The 23,829-nt window shown below is 46.2% G+C and overlaps 1 protein-coding gene and 1 long non-coding RNA gene across 5 annotated transcripts in view; both read right to left on the reverse strand.

The window, feature by feature from the left end:
• Window positions 1-16,398, reverse strand: part of LOC117801458 — a 79,460-nt gene extending 63,062 nt beyond the window's left edge. The window contains exons 1-2 of the long non-coding RNA XR_004624001.1: window positions 15,150-16,398; window positions 12,541-12,836 (exon numbers count right to left, since the gene is read on the reverse strand). This is a non-coding gene — a long non-coding RNA (uncharacterized LOC117801458). The remainder of the gene's footprint in view (window positions 1-12,540; window positions 12,837-15,149) is intronic.
• A 915-nt stretch (window positions 16,399-17,313) lies between these two features.
• ZNF608 (zinc finger protein 608) overlaps window positions 17,314-23,829 on the reverse strand; it is a 110,214-nt gene continuing 103,698 nt past the window's right edge. For 3 of the 4 annotated variants that reach the window (XM_011226018.3, XM_019800524.2, XM_034655945.1), the window contains 5 exons: window positions 23,107-23,524; window positions 22,325-22,497; window positions 20,860-21,013; window positions 18,878-18,959; window positions 17,314-18,291 (listed from right to left, as the gene is read on the reverse strand). In XM_011226018.3, the coding sequence (XP_011224320.2) occupies window positions 18,285-18,291; window positions 18,878-18,959; window positions 20,860-21,013; window positions 22,325-22,497; window positions 23,107-23,524 (834 nt within the window). In that variant the 3' untranslated portion in view covers window positions 17,314-18,284. Of the gene's footprint in view, window positions 18,292-18,873; window positions 18,960-20,859; window positions 21,014-22,324; window positions 22,498-23,106; window positions 23,525-23,829 lie in introns of those variants that run through there. The other variant, XM_019800523.2, reaches the window with a different exon arrangement.

Raw genomic sequence — 23,829 nt, forward strand, 5'->3', positions numbered from 1 at the left:
ACCCCTATGTGGTCGTGTCCTGCAAAATGCTGCCGTTTCCTTTAGGACGGTTCGTGCACCTCCACAGCCTTGCTGATAACACGGAAACGCAAACCTCTTTTTGCACTAAAAGATACATTTAGAAGTATCGGCGTTTCCGAAGGGCAACGATTTTAGGTTTTCATTTTCTTTCTCCCCCCTCACCCCCAGCAATTCCGTGGGTGAAGAATTCCCCTTTCGGAGCTATTCTTTATCCTTGTTGTGGATGAATAAACTCTGAAAACCCGAACTGTACCAAATGACTATTTTGTCCAAATGATAGATTGTCCAGGATCAGCCTTTCCATCGGATGACGAACAGAGTGGCCACAAGAGTGATGTCTGTCCTTCTTTGTCTGGCATAAGAGATGAGTGTGCTGAGGTTAGGCCGTGTCTGTGAAGATAAAGACTGCCAAGAATACACCCTTTCCTTAACCTTCTTATTTCATACAGGACCAGACGTGACTTCCAAGGAGGAAAAACTACACATAATAAGGCAAACTTTGTCATGGTTATGATCAGAAAGAGAAACTGTTTAAACACTACAGTGGACACTCAAAACAAAACATGTCAGGAAGTCCTATCAGAAATGTGAATTGGATATTTAAATTACAATCATTGTCATACTTAAAAAAAAAAAAGTTAATTGCACACCAGGGGCAAAAAGACACGGTTAGGAAAAAACAAAATGTCGTATTGCTCCCGAATCATCTTCCCAGAAAGAGGTCTTGTCCTGCACTTGTGAGAAATGATCTTAGAATCTGCTAGAAATACAGAAGGATGGAGAGAGAGAAAGGGTGTGGGGGAGAAGCAGAATGTCAGGCGTTGCTTTCAGATTTTGGAAGAGTTTAAATGAAAGCTCAGATGAAAGAAGTGGCAAAATCACCACTATCATCATGGTCAACTTTTGTCGAATATTCTGTCATTAGAGGGAGAAGGACCTGCTGTATGTCAAGACCAATAAATAATTGTTCTAACAATTTATCAACAAGTTCTGTAGCCAAGGAGTAAGAACGAAGTTAATGGCAGCATGAGATAAGGGAACAGAAACCAGAAAAAAAAATGAGCATTACCAAAGGTCAAGGTCAAGCATATGACTTTCTTTTTTTTTTAAAGAGACACAGAGAGAGAAGGCGTGCGAGTGCACGTGCGAGTGCACGCACGAGCAGGTGTGTGTGCAAGGGGCGGGGGAGTGGCACAGAGAGAGGGACAGAGAGAGGGAGAGAGAGAATCTTAAGCAGGCTCCATGCCCAGCAAGGAGCCCGACACAGGGCTTGATCTCACGACCTCGACATCATGACCTGAGCCAAAATCAAGGGTCAGATGCTTTACTAAGCCACAGAGGTGCCCCTAAACGTATGGATTTCAAAATATCTAATACCAATTTCATACATGCCGAGAAATATCCAGAAAGACTGATACTAACCAGTGACACAGAGTTGCTTTTTTTAGGTAGAGAAGAGGTATTAAGGGAGACTTTATTTCCTTTATTCTTCTGTTTGGCTTAAAATACTCCTTAAAAATAATCATTTAGTTACCTATAATTTATGCAATGAAAAAATTACATAATAGAAATAGAAATGTTTAAAATCCAAGAATAAAATATGTTTCTGATATAAACAGAGTTTGGTTCAGAATCTCTCCTCGCTTCCTAGAAACTGGACTGAACAAGCAGCACTATGAAAAAAACATTACTTGTGTCAAACCTGGATTCCAAGCACACTACAAACTTATTACTACTTATCCTGCCTCCAACAGCTGAGATCAAGCTAGAGCCCCCAAAGGAGCTATTCTGGAAGCAGCAGAGAGCCGCCCAGGAAGGGGTGAAGGGAACTAGCAAGCAGCAGGTTCCAACAAGCATAAGCACATACACGCAGAGGCTGAAAGGGAGCCACAGAAAAGTGCAAGACGAAAGAGAAGCTTGGCTCCGAGATGACTGAGATTTAACAGAGCTGAGATCACACCGCGAGGCTCAGAGAGGAAAAGGAAGCGGTGACGGCACAGCATAGAGACGCCACATTGGAGCAAAACGTCTCTAAGGCAGCGAAGGAAAGAATCTTCAGTTACGAAACCTAGAATTTCATCTCGCCCTACTCCCCACCCTTAACAAAATAGCCCATCAATAGCTGGTCCAGGAAAATCTAACCCCATCAATCATGTGAATCCTAATTAGCATGAGGCTGACAAAAAATTAAAGAATCAAAACTGAGCAAGAGATTTTAAAAAAGCACTCAGAAATATTGCCATGGGGCACCAGGGTGGCTCACTCGGTTAAGTGTCTGCCTTCAGCTCAGGTCATGATCCCAGGGTCCTGGGATGGAGCCCCATGTTGGGCTCCCTGCTCAGCGGGGAGCCTGCTTCTCCCTCTCCCGCTTCCCCTGCTATGCTCTCTCTCTGTTGAATAAATAAATAAAATCTTTAAAAAGAAATATTGCCAGAGGGTAGATGAAATCTTTAATCACAAATTTTACCATATGTTAAAATTACTAATAAAGCAATTATCTCCATAGAGGAAGGCTTAAAAAATAAAAATATAAGAACAGAGAGCAGGGGAGACCAAACACCTAACAGAATAAAAGACGTGTGGCAGAACCTGGGAAAGAAATGCAAGAGAAAGAAATTAGGGAAATTAAAACTTTTTAAATGGAAGGAGCAAAGGAGAAAACCCAAAAAGGAATATTAAAGCTGGAAATGAAATCAGCAAATAAAATGAGATAGAAAAAATGAGAAAGACAGTAACAATTATAAAAGATAAAATGTATCTAACAGATACAAAGTCAAAGAAAGCCTCAAGAAGGGAAAATAGAACAGAGCAAGTATTTTTAAATAATCAGTGAGAAAGCTTCCCTGAAATAAACGAAGACTTGTATCTACCCATTCAAATGGAATATCGTGTATTGGGGCAAATTAAACCAGAACAACCAATTTTAAGAGACACTCTAATAAATCTATGGGAATTTTAAGATAAAAACAATCCTCTGGATAGCTAAGCAAAAAGATCAAATCATGTTCAATTCTTTTTAAGTACAGAAAATGTTTTCCTATAACATGTTTTTAGAAATTAATAAAATAAAAATTGAGAGGAGAAGGCAGGAGGTAGGAATTAAATGAGCACAGAAGAATGTTATTTAATATTGGCAAAACGACGGGCAGAAGGGAAAACATAATTAGCACTACAAAAATGACAATAAAAAAGACAAAGTTGAAGGAAGGAGTATATTGACGGAGAAAGAAGAGAACATAAGCTAATTTTATCACTGATGATAGTATTTGAGGTTATCATACCATATATACCTTTGTATGAGGTAATTACACCTTTCTATAACATGGAAGAGTTGGATAAAATATTTACACAAAAATACAAAGTACTTGTACAGAAATACAGACCTTCTCAAATGTGAAAAGAATTACAATGTTAAAATAAGCAAAAAGGAAACATAAAATAATATGACAGGACAGAACCAAACAAACCTTTCATACCCATCAATAAAAACGGGCTAAACTTGAGTATGAAAAGAAAGAGATTTTCAGATCGGATTTTACAGAGAAATTTATCTCTACTCTGCATAAAAGAGACACATGTAAAACAAATGATTCAGAAAGCCTGACATCGAAGGGTAGGCAAAGATTTCTCCAGGCATATGCAAAATTTTAAAAATGGAGGCTTGCCTCTAGTGACACAGAACTACGCATATGAGTATGTGAGTCTAGCGGAAACATGCCTGCAGCTCCTGGTCCTACTGGGTACTGCCTGTCGGCACATGCTAAGCAGGGGGGGAAATGAAGACTCTGCCACTCTGGGCATTAACTAACCTTAACTCCTCACTACACCCCATTCCCGCTAAGCACCTGAACCACTATATGTAGCCTGACTCCAAGGTCTCCAAAGTGCCCTTTAAAAATGGCAGCCGTTACGCAGATGAGTCCACCCCCCACCCCCAATGCCCATCACAACCAGGTTTCTTAAAACGATGCAACTCTCTATTGTTTTAAAATGAGATAAAACCTCTACTGAAAGAATTTTAGACTTCTTCACAATTGGTATGTTCTATGTTTTGCTCCAAAATATTAAGCACCATAAGAGGGTTACCAAACCTGTTTTTTTTTTTTAAGATTTATTTATTTATTGTAGAGAAAGAGAGGGATTGCAGGAGGGAGGGGCAGAGGGAGAAAGAGAGAATCTCAAGCAGACTCCCTGCTGAGTGCAGAGCCCACCTGGGCTCGATCTCACAACCCTGAGATCATGACCTGAGCCGAAACCAAGAGTCGGATGCTTAACCAACAAGTCATCCAGGCGCCCCCAACCTGTTCTTAACAAGACATTTATTTGTTTGTAACTTCATTTGAGCGCTTTCCTCATTAAGCACGTAGGAGCATGCATACGATGTCAGCCTAAAATAAAGTACTATACACAAATAGCCAAGGACGCTCTTCGCATAATAAATTCCAAGGCAGTTCACATCATTATGGAAGATTCTAGAATTAGCTAATAAACATTCTCCCTTAATACAATGTGTATCTATTAATTAAATCGAGATGAATTACAGAGAGATGGTGAAGCAGTAGCAAGAGAAACAGAGATAAGACAGACACCCAGACAGACATATCGTGCTACATATTCACGGGGAGAGAAATGACAGTATATTCTGAAAGGGATCTGCACCCATCATTTTAAAAATCGAACAGTTCACAATGACATTAAAGACAAAGCCCCTTCCTCCTCTAGGCTCCTCCCCACTCCCCATTCATGACAGGTAAACAATTTGAGAACCTGGCTTTCCAGGATGTCTGTCCAAATACAAACAGCAGAAACACACAAGTCTACAGACACGAAACACACGTTGTGGCCACCACACCGTGTGCGTCCATAAACACATCTCCCCAAGGCAGCATTCTGTGGCTCTGCCTTTGCTAGACCACACGGATGGACATTTTAGTAGTTTTGGGCTGTGCAAAATGATGTGGTGAACATTTTCGTACAGTCTTTGGGTAACTGAGTGAGAAGAGCTGGGAGGCTAAGATCCTAAAAAGGAAATTCCTATGTATGTTTATATATTTTTTAAAGATTTTATTTATTTATTTGAAAGAGAGCAAGCGAGCAAGAGAGAGAGTATGAACAGGGGGAAGGGGAAAAGCAGACTCCCCACTGAGCAGGGAGCCCAATGTAGGACTCAATCCCAGGACCTTGAGATCACGATGCGAGCCCAAGGCAGACACTTAACCGACTGAGCCACCCAGGCGTCCCTGTATGTTTTTATTTTCGACAAACAGTGCCAAATCCATCTCTCCCGTATTTCTCACTAACAGTGTAGGAACCTGGAGCCACACCATCAACCACCATCTAACTTGGGTCCTACTAACAGGTGAAAAGAAATCCACTGTCCTTTTCCCTCACTCTATGACTACCTTTTTATATTCCTATCAGTCACTGTGTTCCTTTTCTGTTCACTGGCTTTATACCCTTCTTCTCTCTTTTCTATGATGCTGCTGGTGCAATGCTTTTAAAAAATAATTTCAGTATCAAAATTGGCCCTTTGCCTGCGGTAAATTTTGCGAGCATTTCCCCCCCGTTTCTTGTCTGTTATCGGACTTCATTTATGACGCTATTCCCCAAATGCAATTTTAAAATTCTTTAACGGGGTCAAACTATCCATCTTTTCCCTCGGTGGTTTCTGAATCCGATGCTATGCACCAGAAACATTACTCCCACCCCAGAAATAAGAACACGCCACCAGTGTTTTCTTCTAGTGCTATGATACTTCCACAAAATGGCTGATTCTTCTAGAATGTATCTGGCTTTTAAGGAGTTATGTTGGATTCCAGGCTATTTGCTCCCATATGGCCAACCAGGGTGTGAAAACGTGTTCAAGATCCTCACGCAACATTTGCTGGTCAAGCAATGTTTCACTAGAAATAAAGCTAAAACGACGTGTATGTTTTCATGCGTTAATTTTGTTTTTCAGAAATCTTTAGAGTAGACTATGGCCATGTCATAGCTTTTAGGACCTGTATTTCTTTAAGAAACATAATCTGCAGTTTAATGAACATGTAATTGTCAGTTCTGTGTTACAGGAACCTGAGAAAGGAATACCCCCAAATTCTTTCTCAACAAGACAGACTCCTAAGAAAGTAAAATCAATGATATTCCACACATTTTTAAATCATTTCTTCGGTAGAGCTTAAATGGATTTTTTAGGGTTATGTATCCACTGAAATCGCTATACCCTTTTGCTTTATGAAGAAACATTGCAAAACTTTTATCAGAGAAGTTAAATGTGTTACTTCTCTGCCCCAGCTAACCCAGATCAGAGAAATGGAGTGATTAATATAATACTGTGTCATTTAAAATCCATTCCAATGGGGGGAAAATATAGAAGGAGTAACTGGAATAGGGCATCTTAGGGAGGCAGGTCAAGCTTATGGCAAGGATTGAATGATGGGTTAAAAACAGCAGTGCCTCTCAACCTGCAAGGTACTATGTTACCTCCCACCTTGCAAACCTCTCCCATGAACTTCCTTCCAGAACTGGCTGCACCGGTTCCCAAGGTTGACCCCCACCCACCCTGTGCCCCGCCCCACCCTTCACATCATGGGGTGATGGCCTTGTCCTGCACGCGGCTGTCCCCTCGCCACCAGGACAAGTTTAAAACAGTTGGTAGGCAAATGAGTAAAATTAATATCTATTCCTCAGTCTGGAGAACCCACATTATCAGCACCTTTTAGAAGTATATCCCTCTGCAAAGAATCTCCTGGCCCCTGCTTCTATAACTGTTCCTACCTCCTGCCTTTCCTAAAATCTCCCGTGCATGTGAGGAAATCTTAGGCTCAACTACATGGACAGTGCCTACGTCCCCTTCAGAGTAGAAATTCAGTCTACAATGGCTTGTAAGACTCTGATTCCCCTTCAGAGTAGAAATTCAGTCCTTAACAATGGCTTGTAAGACTCTGATTCCACGCCACCACTCTCCATCTAACTCCCAAGCCTCGTGCAAAGTGCACTGGCCACCGTGACAATAGTCAACTCGGCCACACAAGACAAAACAAAAGTGATTGATGCAAATCACTGGATGTGTAAAGCACAGATAATTAAATTATTTACCTGGGAGACAGGTGAAGACAGATAAAGCATAAAGAGCATCTATGTGTGAACTCGATAGAAAGGGAATGGAAGAAGTAAGTAAATACTAAATATTCATGATCACTAAATATACATGAGACACACAAAGCACTGAATATTCATTATATCCTAAATATAGATGGGGACCAGCAGCAGCCAGGATCCAGGAGGCCTCACTTCAGCCGCTCATGCAACCCCCCACCCCACCCCCCCACCTCCCATCCCAGACGGGCCGAGAAAGCCCGTAGCTGCCCACCCGGTTCTCCATCAAGCCTGTGCTGACTCCGGGCATCTCCCTTCATCCTCGATCTGCTGTCTAGTCCTCCTAACCCCACGATCATGGGGGGCGGGGACTGGTACACCATAGAGATGAACAAGACAAAAGCATTTGCACAACACAGAACTCAGAGAGTGTGGCCCTTCCAATGGCCTGTGTACCACCCCAAGCGTATTAAACCACTCCCTTTCTTTCCACCAGCTTTAAACTCTATGCTTGAGTTTACATTGCTTCAGTGAACTGTGTGATTTCTGTCTCTCCAATCTGTGAGCTTTCCATCCCACAACTATGGGATAGTTTCCCTGCCTGGGCACTTGGAGGCTTCCACTGAAAGGCTGTGTCGACACACACCTTTATCTCCCAACGGACTCCTCACCTGTGCTCTAGCCACATTCTTCTTCCTCTCCCTTAAATAGTCCAAACACATTCCTACCTCAGGACCTTTGCACTTGCTCTTCCCTCTGCCTGACACACTATTCTTCCAGGCATCTATATGACTTGCTCCCTCAACTCTTTCAGGTGTCTCTTTCCTGAACCCCCTATATAAAATTACATCATTTTCCAGCAGCAGTTCTCCAGTTCTCTGATGCCAAGTGAGAGAGGTGTCCTGTGATTCAGTTCAATTCTGACACTGCCCCGTGTGAGCACAGACCCCACAGGTTAAGGACTCCATCTCTTAAATGAAGAACGCCCCCCCTTCTGATGCCAGCCACAAATGGGGTCCCCCAGGCTACCTGTACTTCTGCACAGCCAACAATAAATTCGGGGGTTCCCACAATCCCCATCAGGTTCGATAATTTGTTAGAACGACTCCTAGAACTTAGGAAAGCATACTTACGATTCTAGTTTTATCGCCAGGATAAAACCCAGGAAAACCAAATGGAAGCGACGCATAGCACAAGGTATGGGGTGGCTCAGAGCGTCCACGGCCTCTCCAGACATGCCACCCTCCCGGCACAGGAAGGTGGTCACCAACCCAGGACTCCCTCCAACCTCACTGCTGAAGTATTTTTATCAAAATTTCATTACATAGTCATGCTTTATCCCATCATTGGCCATCGGTGATTGAACCCCATCTCCAGTCCTTGTCCCTCTAAGAGTTCCAACTCTAATCACGTGGTTACCTCCTCTGCGACCAGCCCCCAAGCTGAAGCTTTTGAGAAGCCTGCCAAGAGTCACATCATTACCGTAATTTGGGTACGGCCAGAGAGAGGGGCTCCTTATGAATAACAAAACGCACTCGTATCCCTTAGGCAAATCCATGAATCCAAGGGTTTTGTTTGTTTGCTTGATTATTTTAAAGAATTAGAGGGAGAGGGAGAGAGGGAATCCTCAAGCAGTCTCCCCGCTAAGCGCAGAGCCCCAGGTGGCGTTCGATCTCACGACCCTGAGCCAAAATCAAGAGTCAGGCTAAACCGACTGAGCCGCCCAAGCACCCCGCAATTCCAAGGGCTTCAGGAGCTTTAGTTAAGTGTATGGAATATCACAAAAATAGGAATTTCCTCTTCTACATACGAGATGCTCCCTATCTTCCGGGCTCCACTTCGCCCGTCTCTATGTGGTTTACTGCCACCTGACATGATCTATATTTGCTTGCATGCTTCTTCGCGGTCACCGTCTCCCAGGAGAATGTAAGCTCCATGAGGCCAGAGTTTGGTATCTTTCCTTTATTGTTCTACCTCCAGCATCGGGAACAGCTTTCAGTCGGAATCAGGCACTCCATAAATATTTGCCAGATGAGTGAGGGAAGGTCACGTCCGGACACAGGAGAGTTACCGCCCAGTCAGCTCTGCTCTTGGAGAAGCTAGCTGACTTACCGACACTTCTAGGAGGGACAGTCGTGAGTTCTAGGATTCTGTCCCACCTCTCCCAAACCTGGCCAGCCACATCAGGGTGTGACAGGGACAGAAATCCATTTCTTTGGACATTAGGAGACTGACTCATAAGCTTTCAACAGACCCTCTTTGTAACTAAGCTGGTGTGAATGGGCTTCTGTTCCTGGCCCTTGGTGCTCCCTGGATGCAGGGCATGGACGGCTGGGGTGCAGGGCTGGCCCAAGGAAGCCAAACCTAGATCCGGCTGAGCAGTCTGCTCCCATCCCACTGTCTTCGCTCCCTCGGCAGGCAGGTTCATTCGGAGCTGCTATGCCTCCTGGCTCCAGGAACACCCGGTGGGCCACTGTCACCCTCTCTCCCAGGAATCTAGACTCAGAGCAGAGATACTAGGAATGCTGCCAGTCAAGCCAGGCCATATGTTTGGAGAATTGGAGAGAGCCAGTGAGCAGAGAGAGAGCAAAGAGGCCATGATGAGGAGGAGAGAGGAGGATGGGAGAGGAGCGGGAAGGACAGAGGGGCTGCCAAGGTTCCTGGGGACCTCACAGGTCCCAGTGCCTGCCCCCTTGGAGCTCATGCGCACTTCCTGCCCTTGTCCCCGGAGGACCTCTCTGCCCTACACTGAATCAGCCTATTTTGCATAGATTAGTTTGAATAGGTTCCTGCTATTTACAATGGAAAAGTCCTTGACTAAGACAGGGCGTAAGCAGGAAGTACCAGGGTGAGCCTGAGGGGCATTCAGAAGACCCAGAGGCCCCCAGAGCTGCCAACATGGAGTGGAGCAAGGCCGGNTCTGCTATTTACAATGGAAAAGTCCTTGACTAAGACATGGCGGCATGAGTAAGCAGGAAGTACCCGGGTGAGCCTGAGGGGCATTCAGAAGACCCAGAGGCCCCCAGAGCTGCCAACATGGAGTGGAGCAAGGCCGGAGACACTCGGCCTTCCAACACAGTACTTCACTCCTACTAGGAAGTCCCTCTTGGCTGATCTGAGGGGACGCTCCTTGGTCGTCTGGGTGCTCTGAGCCCACCTCGGCCTCCAGAGTCAGCCACGGGAATGTTCCTGGGCTCCCTGGTCTGTCACGTGGGGTGTCTAGGAGCTGCACTGCCCCAGCAAGAGGACTCTCATGATAGAGACCATGTTCACGCTGGCCACTGAGAGGCACTGGGACTTCCCCCGGCCATGTAGCATTTTTTTTTTTTTTTTTTTTTTTCCTCTGACGCTGCTGTTCACTGACTACAACAGAATCCGAGCAAGGGGCAGAAAGGAGTCATTGAAGATTCCTACCTCCGGGCCCGTCTGCCACTGCCCAGAGGCCTGGTGACGGAGCTCCCAGTGCCACCGGGCAGACGGCCTCCTGGAGCTGCCTGTTGGGGGCCTTTCNCGGCCTTCCAACACAGTACTTCACTCCTACAAGGGAAGTCCCTCTTGGCTGATCTGAGGGGACGCTCCTTGGTCGTCTGGGTGCTCTGAGCCCACCTCAGCCTCCAGAGTCAGCCGCGGGAATGTTCCTGGGCTCCCTGGACTGTCACGTGGGGTGTCTAGGAGCTGCACTGCCCCAGCAAGAGGACTCTCATGATAGAGACCATGTTCACACTGGCCACTGAGAGGCACTGGGACTTCCCCCGGCCATGTGGCATTTTTATTTTTATTTTTTTTTGCCTCCGACACTGCTGTTCACTGACTACAACAGAATCCGAGCAAGGGGCAGAAAGGAGTCATTGAAGATTCCTACCTCCGGGCCCGTCTGCCACTGCCCAGAGGCCTGGTGACGGAGCTCCCAGTGCCACCGGGCAGACGGCCTCCTGGAGCTGCCTGTTGGGGGCCTTTCCAGGACTAATCCTGCTTCAGCCCCCAGACAGTCTGTTCACCAAGTTGTTGCCATAAAATACATCTTTTACTGTATGTCTCTGCGCATCTTATCACTGAGGGGATGGGGGCTGGGGGTGGCGGACACCCAGGCACCCGCGGATTTCTGAGGCTGAGCACATCAGGCTTGAAGGTTTCTGAGCTTGGGTCGCAGCATCCCCAGGGTGAATGCTCACCTGCACGTCCATCTTCCCAGAAGATAGTAAGTCTGCAGACACGTGTGTCTGATGCACACAGAGGAGGGCTGTGCCCTCTGTCTAGAAGGGCTCCAAGCACAAGGTCTGGGCGCTGTGTCCCTAGGAAACCCCAGGCCCTTCAGTGGGCACTCAGGAAATACTTCCTCAAAGGAGTCTGCCTCCTGTCCTGTTGAACCACTTTCAAAATTCCTTCTTTGGAAGGAACTGGGGCCCACCCAAGTGTTTCCAGTCACTTGACCTGCTGGGTGGAGCACTGGGCCACCCCTCGCCAACTCAGGGACCTCCCTATGGAACCACTGAGCTTGCCATCCACCCCAGTAAGCGCCCCTCTTCACGCTGGAGCCAGGAGAGACTGAGAGAAGGGCAAGGGAATTGGAGCCATTCCTTTACCTTCTTCCTACCAACTGCTGTAATCTTGGAGAGGGCAGAGGAAGTCAAAGGTTAAGAGGATTATGCCCTCTGTCCTCCCCAATTCCCCCACCATTGGGACTACCTAGGAACTACCCACCTACTTGTCTTCTTCAGCGATGGCAAGACTCCTTTGCGAGAACCACTCAAGGCTCTTTCTCCACCTAAAGCTTTTGATAATTCTGTCAATGACCACAAGTGATAGCCTGGCTTCTCTCCCTCAAGGAGATTCTCCCCGCCAGTGGGCTAATCTGTCCTTTCTCTTGGTACNTTCCCTCAAGGAGATTCTCCCCCTGCCAGTGGGCTAATCTGTCCTTTCTCTTGGTACACCAGTGCCTGACATGTACCCCTCTTAACATTCCAGTCCCCTTATGGCTCCCCCCAGCTCCACGCCCTCACACTTGTTTCTCTATTCCAGTACAGAACGGACCAGAGCTCCTCCTTTCTCTTCAGAGTACAGGCTACTTGCTTGCGGGAAAAGGTAGGTCCCTCTTATTTCTTATAGGCTATGAATTCTAGAGAGCTTCTGCAGGGGGAAAGACCACATAACCCTGTGTGTGCACGCACACTTTGGGGGGCAGTGGAGCCTGGTATCATTCTTCCAACCAGTAGAGTCCTGCCTGGTAGATGTCTGAATTCCTTTGTATTCTTTTGGCTGTTCAGTGCAGCCCATGACATGAACGCCTCACCACCCTAACTCTGCCCGCTCACTGGACTCTCTGAAGGAGAATCAGTTAAGAGCTGGAAGGGTCTCCTTGACTTTTGCTCACGTGCAAACAGCTGCCTGCTTCCTACCCACACCCCACCCTGGGTGCAGACATACCTCAGGAGAACCAGAGGACGTCGGGAGAATCTGCCAAGGGCCACTGGGCTCCGGAAGAGGTTTATCCTCAGACAGCAGAACAGTCGCCTCCTTCGGCTTCCTCCCTAACGGAAGGCTGGTTCTAAGCCGCCGTGCCCCTCTCCCATGCAGGACCCAGGGGCAGCGTCTCACCCTTCTTAGCCCGAGGAAGTCACAGCAATCTCATCCGTGATAGTTCAGCAGCGAGCATGTGCCCTGATTCTGGCCAAGGAGACTTGAGGGGACGTCTGGCAGAGCCGAGAAAGGCTTCTTCCCTCCTAAGACAGAGACACAGAAAGACGTGGATGTCTCTGGACAGGGCCCCTGGACTCTCATGGCCATTAACACGAGGGATAAAGAGGACGGCGGAGCAGAAAGAATTCCTGAGAAGCTGACCCCTGGGCGTGGAGGACTGCGTCTGGGGCTCACCCTGCTCTCAGCCTCACGCCATGGAACAGAATATATTTCCTTGGGGCTTAAGGCAGTTGGAGTCAAGGTTTCGGCTACATGTGGTGGAAAATGTTCAACCCTACGACCAGCCCTGCTACAGATGCCCACTGCTCCGTGATCAGCTTGAAAAGCCACCCCTGCCAGACTGGGGATTGCACCCCTCTTTTCCCACCTGCCAATCATCACCCTGCATATAAACCCTGGAAAATTCGGGGCCTGATCTAGGAGGGTGGGGTGGGTGGTTGAGCGACCTTCACCGGAGGGTGATGGGAAGACGGGACCACCTTCTCTTTCCAACCTGGAGCCATGGCATCTGCCACCCCTCTTAGGAAGAATTTTTTAACCTAATAGTATATCCTGCCTGCAGCAAATACTTTCTGGAACAAAGTTCTCTCAAAGGCCATGAAAAATCTAGGCCAGGGGCACCTGGGAGGCTCACTTGCTTAAATGTCTGCCTTCTGCTCAGGTCATGATCCCAGGGTCCTGGCATCGAGCCCCACATTAGTCTCCCTGCTCAGTGGGGAGCCTGCTTCTCCCTCTCCTTCTGCTCCGCTCCCCCTGCTTGTGTGCTCTCCCTCTCTCACTCACTCACTCTCTCTCTCACATAAATAAATAAAATCTTAAAAAAAAAAAAAAGAAAGAAAAATCTTGGCCATTCATTTTCTTAAGGCTTTCACTAAATTAACAAAAAGAAGCAATTCCAATACAACTTCACAGACCCTGAGGTACAGTTCAAATGTTTACATTTTGCAAGTTAATGTTTCACATATCTCCCTCTGCACACAAAATGCACCAGAAAAGGATCTGGTTACAGGAAATGAATTTAAAGTTGTGGTTTGAACCTCTTCCTTTTATAGTTGTCTTTTTTTTTTTTCCCCTTAGTAGGCTCTAGGCCCAGTGCGAGGCTTGCCCCACCCCGAGCCAGCCAGGTGCCCACGGCTCCCTTCACTTTTTTCTTTTTGACTTATCAGAACCCATTTCACCCTGTCAGGCAAGCACGGCTTCCCACCAAACCTAACTCGTATTCTGGGCTTCTAGCTCCCAGTTGCACGGGGCAGAGTGGTAAAGGCAGCAGGGACCACCTTGACCACCAGGGAAAAAAGGCGAAACTTCCAGCAACTTAGGCCGGCAACGAGCTGAACACCCGCCAAACTCTCGGGGATCCCGGGCCTGAGTTCCCAGCTCCGGGAAAAGCTGTACCAGGGCTGTGTCTCAGAAAACTAGAGACGCTGCCGAGAGTTCTCCCGCTTGCCCCTCTGAACGTCACAGAGACTTCAGCAGAGAGCTGGCTCGGTCTGTTACTAGTGGATTTCATGACCCCTTCCCTGGAGGAGAGCACGGTGGTTATAAAGCCTGCCCCTGGACTTACAGCCGGGGGACCTCAAATTACTTTGCCTCTGTGCCTCAGTGTCCTGAACGCAGCGACGGGAACAGTAATTGGCTTTGATGAGGATTAAGCACCCAGGCTGGGAGGCCCTCCTTTAGAGAGCACTTTTGTCAAGAAAAATCAAGATTCCAAGCCAGAGGCCTTGCATCCTGGGCTTCACTCCTCAAGCGAAGGCAAGTAAACAACACTTATGACTCAGGCTTGTGCAGGAAGCAGGGCAGGGGGTGGCTGTGTTTGGTGACAAAAACAATAATAAATGGCTTTGCCTGTCTGTCTCTTTTTCAGAGTCAGGGAGGGAATGAAATGACCAGTCATTATCATTTAAACTGCTGTTTTACCCTGTATCAATCAGAGCTATTCATTCTGGTTACTCTCAGACCCTTGGGCCGAAACCACAGCCAGAGTGAACAGTTAAGGACAGCCTTTATTTTAATTTCTTTTTTAAAGACTTAATTTATTTATTTGAGAGAGAGCAAGAGAGGGAGATCACGGGGGTGGGGGGGTAAGGGTAGAGGGAGAAGCAGCCTCCCCGCTGAGCAGGGAGCCCAATGGGGGACTCGATCCCAGGACCCTGGGATCATGACCTGAGCGGAAGGCACATGCTTAACCCACTGAGCCACCCAGGCGCCCCTAAGGCCAGCCTTTAACTCTGGGAGTGTTCGTGGCCGGTGCCAAACACCACTGCCAAGTTCCCATGAAGAAGCCAGCTGCGATCCTCATCCAGGAGCCAGCGGTTCTATGTGGGGCCTATTACCTTGTTTTTAAGACTCTGCCTTCGATGGGACCACAGCTGTAAACAAGTCTTCGCTCCCATTTTTCCGTGAAGTTAATTCGCACTACGTCAGCACGGCAGGCTTTCTGCATAAGTTCCAGGACAGGCTGATATGAGCAGGCCTGGAATGAATAATGTTTAGTAAAATCAATAAACCCTATTATTAGTCACTAAGGGGACTGATTTTATGTCTGTAAAAATAAAACAATTAGAACCGTATTAATGACAGATTCATCATAGTAATATAACGGAGCCAAGGAGGCTTGTCTTTTGGGAATCTTTAATTTACCACTCAGTCCTGACTATGTACTCAGCCAGAGAACCCGCACACATAATATAAACAAATCCTGCCCTTTGGCAATTCGTGTTGTCATAAGCAAAGACAACACTCTCACAGTTCCGGCGAAGACACAAAACTTCATTTAGTGATTAATGTAAACCAGTCATGAATTATGTTCCTGTAAAAGCCTAGGGGGAGAGGCTCTTCACATCGCCTTGTGCTTTTGGTCATGTATTTCTCTGCATTTCCCAGCACTCCTGTTTATCACAGGAGCAGAGCAACGCACGGTCGGATGCACTTTATACTTTATCCACTCAGGCACCTCACTAGTAGTGAGGAAAGGGCTGCTGTGTCAGGAGCATGCATCCAGTCTTTTTGCAGCGGAAAGGCAAGACTGGCTTTCACAGAATTTTAACAAAGTGCTTATTACTAAAAGCAGGAAAATCATCCCGGAATCCGTAGCGAATGCGGCGATTCAGCGGAAGACATGAGGTGACCTTAGTTCCGTTGCTGCGTCTTGAACAAGTGTATTGTTCGGTCCGTTCTGGAACAACAGCAGCACGGAGGCCATCAACAGACATGCTTGAAACCATATTCGGAACAGAGGAAACATACTTGTTCAAACGGCATAAGAAAAATTACATCGACTCGTCAAGGACACATCAAGATGTGCTCTACGAACTGAAAGCACTGGATAACTTTACAAAAATGGTGAAACACATGTGAAATGTTCATGCGTGGGAAAAACCACCACCACCGTTTTTAGAAACAGGCACATGGATGAAATTCCAAAGATAACCTAAGTAAAAAATTCGGAGGAAAAATAACCTTCTAGAGAAATCTATTAAGAATATGGACAAACCTGCAAGGCTTTTCCGAAAGCAGAGAAAACACTTCGATCACAGAAATCTATCCGTTTGCAAAGCAAAGGGCCCCAAGGAGGAGAGCTAACCAAATTAGGCCAAGACGAAGTCTGTCAACTTAAAGAACTTTTTAGAACACCAAGTCGGAAAACTGCCATCAGCAGTGACAGTAAAATGAAAAACTTAAGCTGGAATAAAGCACTGAGGTCAAGCAGCCCAAACACAGAAGACACACTCACATTGCGCGGTTTCCGCTTGGCTTTTGCGTGCGGCTGCAACGCCTTCCCCCGGGGCTCTGCGCGGACCACGTTCCCATCTCCTGTAGCCACGCCTTCCCGCGACCATTCTCTTTACAGTCACAGACGCCCACTCATGTTCTCCCAACGCCACCTGCCACGCTCTCCGTCCACAGTGGTTATCAACCATCGAACACAATCTGCTTTATGACTTTAGATGTTTTACTGTGCTTACCACACCTCCTAGAAAATGCCATTTCTAGGAGGACAGGAATTTTATTCTGCTATGTTCATAGCTATACCCCAGTCCCTATACAGTGCCTGGGATGAAGAAGGTACTCAGTGTTGGTTGGAAGGGAGGGAGGCAAGGAAGGAAGCAATTCGGTACGTGTGGCATAAAATATGCTAGTGAAACAACTCAATGACAAGTCAAATAAATGGCTAGCTGACTGACTTTGCTACTGTCCACATGTCACAAGACGGACATCTTTGGAATACCATCCCCTATTGCAGAAACACGGACCTACCAATTCATACTGATATGATGCTCTGTGTTTGGAATGAATACCCAGTAAATCTGCACATGTCCATGGAATTAAATACACCGCTTGGATGTTACACCTGTGTCTCATATGAGAAACCTCAGTACGTGTGAACTTCATCTTTCGACGTGAACATTCATAATACGCAGCAACCTTTCTTTGAAAATAAGAATCACTATCAGCCATCGAGAAATAACACGAGACAGACAAGAAGCCGTTATAAAAAAAAAAACCTTTTTAATTCTGATTGCCAAATTATTTAAGGCAGGTATAAAAAAGGAAAGCATTCAATATACATTTTACATAAAATAAACTAGATTACAGCATAAAACAAGTAACCAGGCAATGGCGTTAAAGTCTCTCTCTTCTAAAACTGGATAATTGTAAACATTAAAAAAAAAAAAAAAAGGACTGCAAGACTATTCAAGTAATAGAATCATCACAGATGTCTCTGGTACGCAGGCTATTGGGTTATTTGCCATTCAAGATTATCAAAAAAATGACACCTCATTATTCACAGATGCTCATTATTTCCCCATTTTAATCTTTACATTATGTACAACACAGTTTTTGTGGTATTGGCAACCCCATGCCTTCCAAAAGTCTTTTTTTTTCCACAACACACAAGTACAAACAGTGACTACGGGAGCATTTCACACTGATGTGTCTTTAACGGGGGCCACCAAATAGACGTCTAAATTGTACCCAAGCGTCATCATCACAGCCAGCCTTTCTGAGGGCCTTATGGGATATCTAGGAAGGATATGCAAGGTTCAGGCACACGGATACGGAACGTCATTTATTTACAATTAAAAAGGAAAAGGAAAAGAAAGTAAGCAGCCTTCTGCGGCCAACACTACTCAACATGACAAATACACTTTTTATTTCCTTTACTGAGTGGTTTGCGACGTGGCAGCAGACCCTGTGTGTGCGAGCCTGGTTACTGATACAAAAAGTAAAGAATATATATATATATATGTATATATACATATATGTATACGTATATATATATAAAACAGAAGTTTAATTACAGCAACATTTGTTACTCTGTGATAAAATCTGTAATTTACAAAAATGAAATGACTGGTTTTTGCCTGCCATTAAAGGCATTTCAAATTAACACCATGGAACTGATGTCTGTATAAAGCGCTTCCCCATGTGATCCAGTCACATGACAACGTACACTTCCAATCTTGTTATTCTCTGCAAAAGAAAAGAAGAATTTAGCACAGAGTTCTCGCCACATGTGACATTGAAAGTATGAAACCCCCAAGACTGACAGGCTTATCTGAATTCTATTCCGTCTGTGGAGTTCAATTCTACAGAAAGGGCATGAACCCGAGGGTAACGATACACACCGTGGAAAGAGAAATTATTTTCCTTTCTCAAACAACGGGAGGGGTAATTAAAAGTTTCACAGAACAAACATGACCTTTAGCATTGTGAAAATAAGTATCTCCCTTTGCGATGTTATTTTTTGCACAGGATAAAACAAAGGGAGTCGCGGCGAATTATTTTAACAAGGCTGTGAGGACAACCTGTGAGACTTTCCACTATTTAAGAAAACACGGATCGGTGCATTGCTAACCGACGTTGCAGCTCAAGAAATGAGGGTCCGGGAAAGTAAGCTGCATGGGAAGCAACAGGGACAAAAAAAGGCACTCATTACGATAATACAAAACCCCCGGGGGAGCCAAGTTTTTGGTCTAAAAAGCCTATACTTAACTCCCTCCCACCCGTCACGCTGTCTCTATGTAGGAAACGGATTCGAAATGTACAGGATATTTACCTTCTTTGTGCAGGAAACATTCCTGATGCCGATGCCTGGGCAGCCACCTGCTGCGAGGCAACGAGGGCGGCGGAGGTCAAGCCTAATGGGGAAAAAATGTAGGGTTTCGGTGACATTTGGAAAGATAAGAGCAGGTACGGGGCCCCGGAGTGAAGGGCGACAGCGACCTGTCCTTTCCTAAACACACACACTGTATGTTTCACGCAGCAAGGACGGAGCACAAATGGCGTGGTCGAACCCACATCTACCCATTTACCCAAAACTCCGCAGTGGTCTTAATAGCTATTCAAAGAGAATACGGAGCTGTCCCTCTCTCGGACGCTGCATGGTGCTCAATGGTTTGCGAGCATTCCTGAACAGAAGCTCGGGAAAAATAGTAGGTACTGGGTCACAACCGGAATCAAGTCACAGTGAATGATGGAAGCAACACGCTATTTGCTTAGAACCCAAGACTTTCGTAATAACTTTTGTCACTTTAACATGTCCCCAGCGAAGGAACACAATGCACGCCGTAAGGAATTCACACGAAATCAACGAATCGAACTTAGAAACGGTCTTAACTTCTACCCTGCAAGAGAAAGATGGCAGTCCAGAGAACGGAAGGGCTCCAGATGGCATGAAGTTGCCTAATAGGAAGTGACTTTTCCTTCTACAGAAAACCACCCAGGAAAAGTGAGAAAAAACAAGTGTAAACTTGGGGAAGAGGACTCTCCTGTGTCCTTTCTGTTCCTTCCTAACACCACTAGCTGACGGCGAGCAACACAAGATGAATAAATAAAAATGACCCTTCACGTGTGCAGAGCACTGCCCACTTTGGGACGCGCCTTTCTACAGGCTACCCTGTATTCACACAGCAGAAGAAGAGGCCACATGGCAAGTGCTATGAACTGAATGTGTCCCCCCCCCAATTCCTATGTGGGTGTCCTACCCCCCAATGTAACTATCTGAAGAGAGGACCTAAATAATTAAAGCTAAATGAAGTCATAAGGATGGTGCCCTAATCCAACAAGATCAGTGTCCTTAAAGAAGAGACATCAGAAGGTAGCGTGTGCGCGTTCTCTCTCTCTCTCTCTCTCTCACACACACACACACATACACACACACACACAGAAGTACACAACAAGATGGCAGCTTCCTTCAAGCCAGGAACAGAGCGCTCGCCACCAAGCAGCCATGCTGGTACCCTGATCTCAGGCTCCCAGACTCCAGAACTATGGGAAAAACGTCTGCTGTGGAAAGCCAGAGTCTGTGACATTTCACCTGGCAGTCTGAGCTGACTCACACAGCAAGAACCTGGCAGGTGGATCTGTTGGCAGTGATGGGGCCGGCACCCCCCCCACCCCCTGCCACCGCGAGGTGACTGAGCTGGGACCAATGGCACCAGCTCAGCTAGTAACACCACAAATCGAAGGCTCTCTCACGTCGATTCTATGGCTTTTTCAAATTTTTCTTCATCTTCAAAGTCACAGCCATGAACGGCCGCAAAGAGTGCCTGAATTAGAGGTGATTAAAAGTGTTAAACTGGATCGTGTCGCTCCCATGACTTCTGGGGGCTGGGGGGAGAGCAACTGGAAAGGCCTGCAGAGATCACTGCAATTTCACCAAGGCCTCTCCCCATCCCTCCTTTCTTCCCCCACAATTTCCCTCAGGAGCTATCTGATCTTCTGATTGTTATATTCGGTGCCCAAGACACTGGCCGCCACCCCCGGTCTGCGAGATAGCAGTAAGCTGCTGATAACATCAACCAGTGACAATTATTAAGTGGGAGCCATCTCACGTCTCGATAGAACACAAAAGATGTGGGCAATCGCCTCCGCTGTGTCACTAGGAAATACTAGGAAATAAGAATTAAGAACTGATTTACTCCCCAGAGTTAACGTGAACTCAAAGCTCAATATATTTATTTTAAGACATGAAAGGTACTTTGGGCAAACAGTTTTCTCAGCACAATGAGCCACTCGATAACGACGGGAACTGCTGACCTTGGAAAGGGTCATATTGACCAGGGATGAGTGGGTACCCCATGCCAACGTGGGTGTGGTGGTGTGTGTGCAGGTGCCGCTGGCCGAAGGGGGAGTGGCGGTCCCTCTCCCTTTCTGCCTCCCGCTCCCGCTCTGCTGTCGCCTTCTCCACGGGCTGCAACAGAAAAGAGAGATGGGCCCCTCTTAAAACTCTGAAAAACAACTGGTAGGAGTAGCAAACCACCTCTGTCCCTTGAGCAGTATTTGTCAATGATTAAAAAGCAAATGCGGAGATCCTCCACACGCCTTATTCACGGAAGACAACATCAAAAGGCATGCCTGAGTTTCAGCTGGAATTAAGCCAACACTAAACAAATGCTCCCACCTAACAGAAACCAAGGGGCATCAAGGTTTTCCTCAACTGCGGGAAATAAGAGAACTTTTCTTCATACACACTCATAATCGTGAGATTATAATCTACCCAATTTCTTCCCAGAAACAACTTTCATACTTTGATCGAGGGGCAAAAAAAGCAGTTGTAGAGATTTAAGTCAAGTTTTCCAATTATCCTTGTATTCTGTTTACACTGGGTGAGGGAGAATCTATTTCTTAACTTCAACTATGCCCGTCTCTGTTTTAGGCCATTGAAAATACGCATCTCAGCACTGTTCGTCAATGTCGAGTACAGGAAATCGTTGCCCTACGCCTCTGGAAACATTCCAGAATCTTCCCGTTTTTGAAGGTGCCTAGAGAAGCTCTTCGTTCTCCCAAATCACAGTTCAGTTAAGGACTGACTGTCTTTCCTATACATTTCCACCCACCACAACTTAACTCACCTAAAGGTTCTTTGTCCTCACTTGAAAAATTCTCTGCCCTAGGAGTAGCCGCAGAAAGAGACCCATAAATCATCTTTTCTCACAGAGTCTCTGGTGCACGCATCCACACCACAGACCCTACATGTTATTCCAAACTTCTCTTTTCTAAGCAAGAACAACCACGTCCTTTGTCTCTCTTTTTCCTTGGGTGGTGGGGTGGGGAGGGGGGAGCAAGGGTGGAGCCATCTTTCACAAAGGCACCTGTTCCCGTGGCTTCAGGAAGGTACGGGGACACAACGAGGGATCAAGGGCATAACAGAGCAGATGCCGCCACCAACATCCGATGGGGCATCAAAAATACTTCGCACCCAAAGGTGGTTCCCACGAATTTCAACGTGCCCCTCCCCAGCACGCTCCTGGCAGTCGGTGCGGTGCGTTCTGCAACAGAAGGGCTCGCTGGCACCACACGCGCGTGCTCGGACCACTATTGTGTGTGTGAAAGCATCTCATGTGTGAACATTCCATGCTTGATGTGTGAGGATAAAACAGCATCTTGAAATCACAGCTGGGCTCGAAAGCCATTTATATTTCAAGACCGTTTCCTAGCTTGTCCCCTTCTCTCCCCCCCAAACCACGGCACTCTGAAGCAACAACAAAAGGCTAAGGCTTACGGCGGGAGACTTGCTGCGGTACTGGCTGGCGTGCTGTTGCAACAAGTCCAGCGCTTTCGACTCCGTCGTCGTTTTCGTGTTGATGCTAGGGCTGCCACTGACTTTCTCTGCCTCTTCTCTCCCCGACATCTTCCCATACACAGGATAATGAAATCCCGGAGAGAGATAGGCCCCTGCAGGTACACAACAAATACCACAGCAAGTTATGGGCTCCATCTTTTAAAAAAACGAAACCAAGAGTCATCCGGGTTCCACGAATTTGGGATAAGAGTCGGAGATCTTGAAATAGGGGATGACATTAAGAGTGGGCTACATCATCGTTACACCGCACGCAGGCTCTCCGATTTTCTTCTCCCAGTTAATTCATCCTGATGAACGGAGGTTATAAACAGAATTGAGCTTATAGCCATTTCATACATTCATGTGTCCGCTTAAGTGAAAGGAATAGTAACTATAATGATTATAACAGTAAGTGCTTAGAATATTTTCATAGGCAATAAAGTATGCGTCAGTCTACCGGCTAGAGCAGACTGTCAGAGTCTACGCAAACGAGAGCTGAGGACGCTTGACGTTTTATCTGAACAAAGCGGAACAAAACAAAACAACCCCTCCCCAAAAAAACCTCATATTAAGTAAGTTTCACCTTGAGGACTTGAAGCAGCCTAAAAACAAGCAAAATAAAGGTTACTGGTGAAGCATCTCATTTATCTTAAGTTTCTTACAGAGCTAATATTTGCACGCAGCCTGTTCCCTCCAATATAGCGAGAACCCGCGACACGTACCAGGGTAACTGTGCATTAGGACGGGAGAGACAGCCCGGTATGCAGGGTGGCTGGGGTCATACATCTGTGGGTAAGGATAAGCATGCAAGTACTGTATGTAGGACTGATGCTGACTCATGGGCGAGGACACCGCCACTCTCGCTCCCCGAGAGTCCTTCCAGTTCACAGGTGTCTTTCCATCATCATTTTTCAGCTTGCTCTCCTCCAGGGACTGAGAATCAGGACGCTTGGCCTCTTTGGGCTCCTCTTTAATGCTCGTTAGGGATACGGGAAGGCTGGGCACACCCCCCTCCTTAGTGGGGGTCTTCCTGGGACTATCCTCTTTTAATTTCTTCTCCCTATCAAGCTCTTCTGACTTTTGCTGATCCAGGTATTTGGGCTGGTAGACGTAATGATGCCATGTCCTTGAATCTGGATCCTAATTTAAAAAAAAAAAAAGAAAGAAAGAAAGAAAGAAAGAAAGAAAGAAAGAAAGAAAAGAAAAGAAAAGAAAAAGAAAAAGAAAAAGAAAACAAAAGAAAAAGGAAAAATTGTTTTAAAATTTCAATTTGAAGAAAACCCATGAATCACCATGACAGCATTATTAAATCTCTTACTTCTAATCCTCAATTCACATGTATTTCTGCCCTTGCACTGTGCAAGAGCGTTACTTCCCACTCTCACAAAATCATGACGTCTGAGATAGGCATAATGATTCACCTCTTTTACACCAGACAAAACCAA

The sequence above is a fragment of the Ailuropoda melanoleuca genome, chromosome 3 (genome assembly GCF_002007445.2).
Source record: "Ailuropoda melanoleuca isolate Jingjing chromosome 3, ASM200744v2, whole genome shotgun sequence".
NCBI classification, from domain to species: Eukaryota; Metazoa; Chordata; class Mammalia; order Carnivora; family Ursidae; genus Ailuropoda; species Ailuropoda melanoleuca.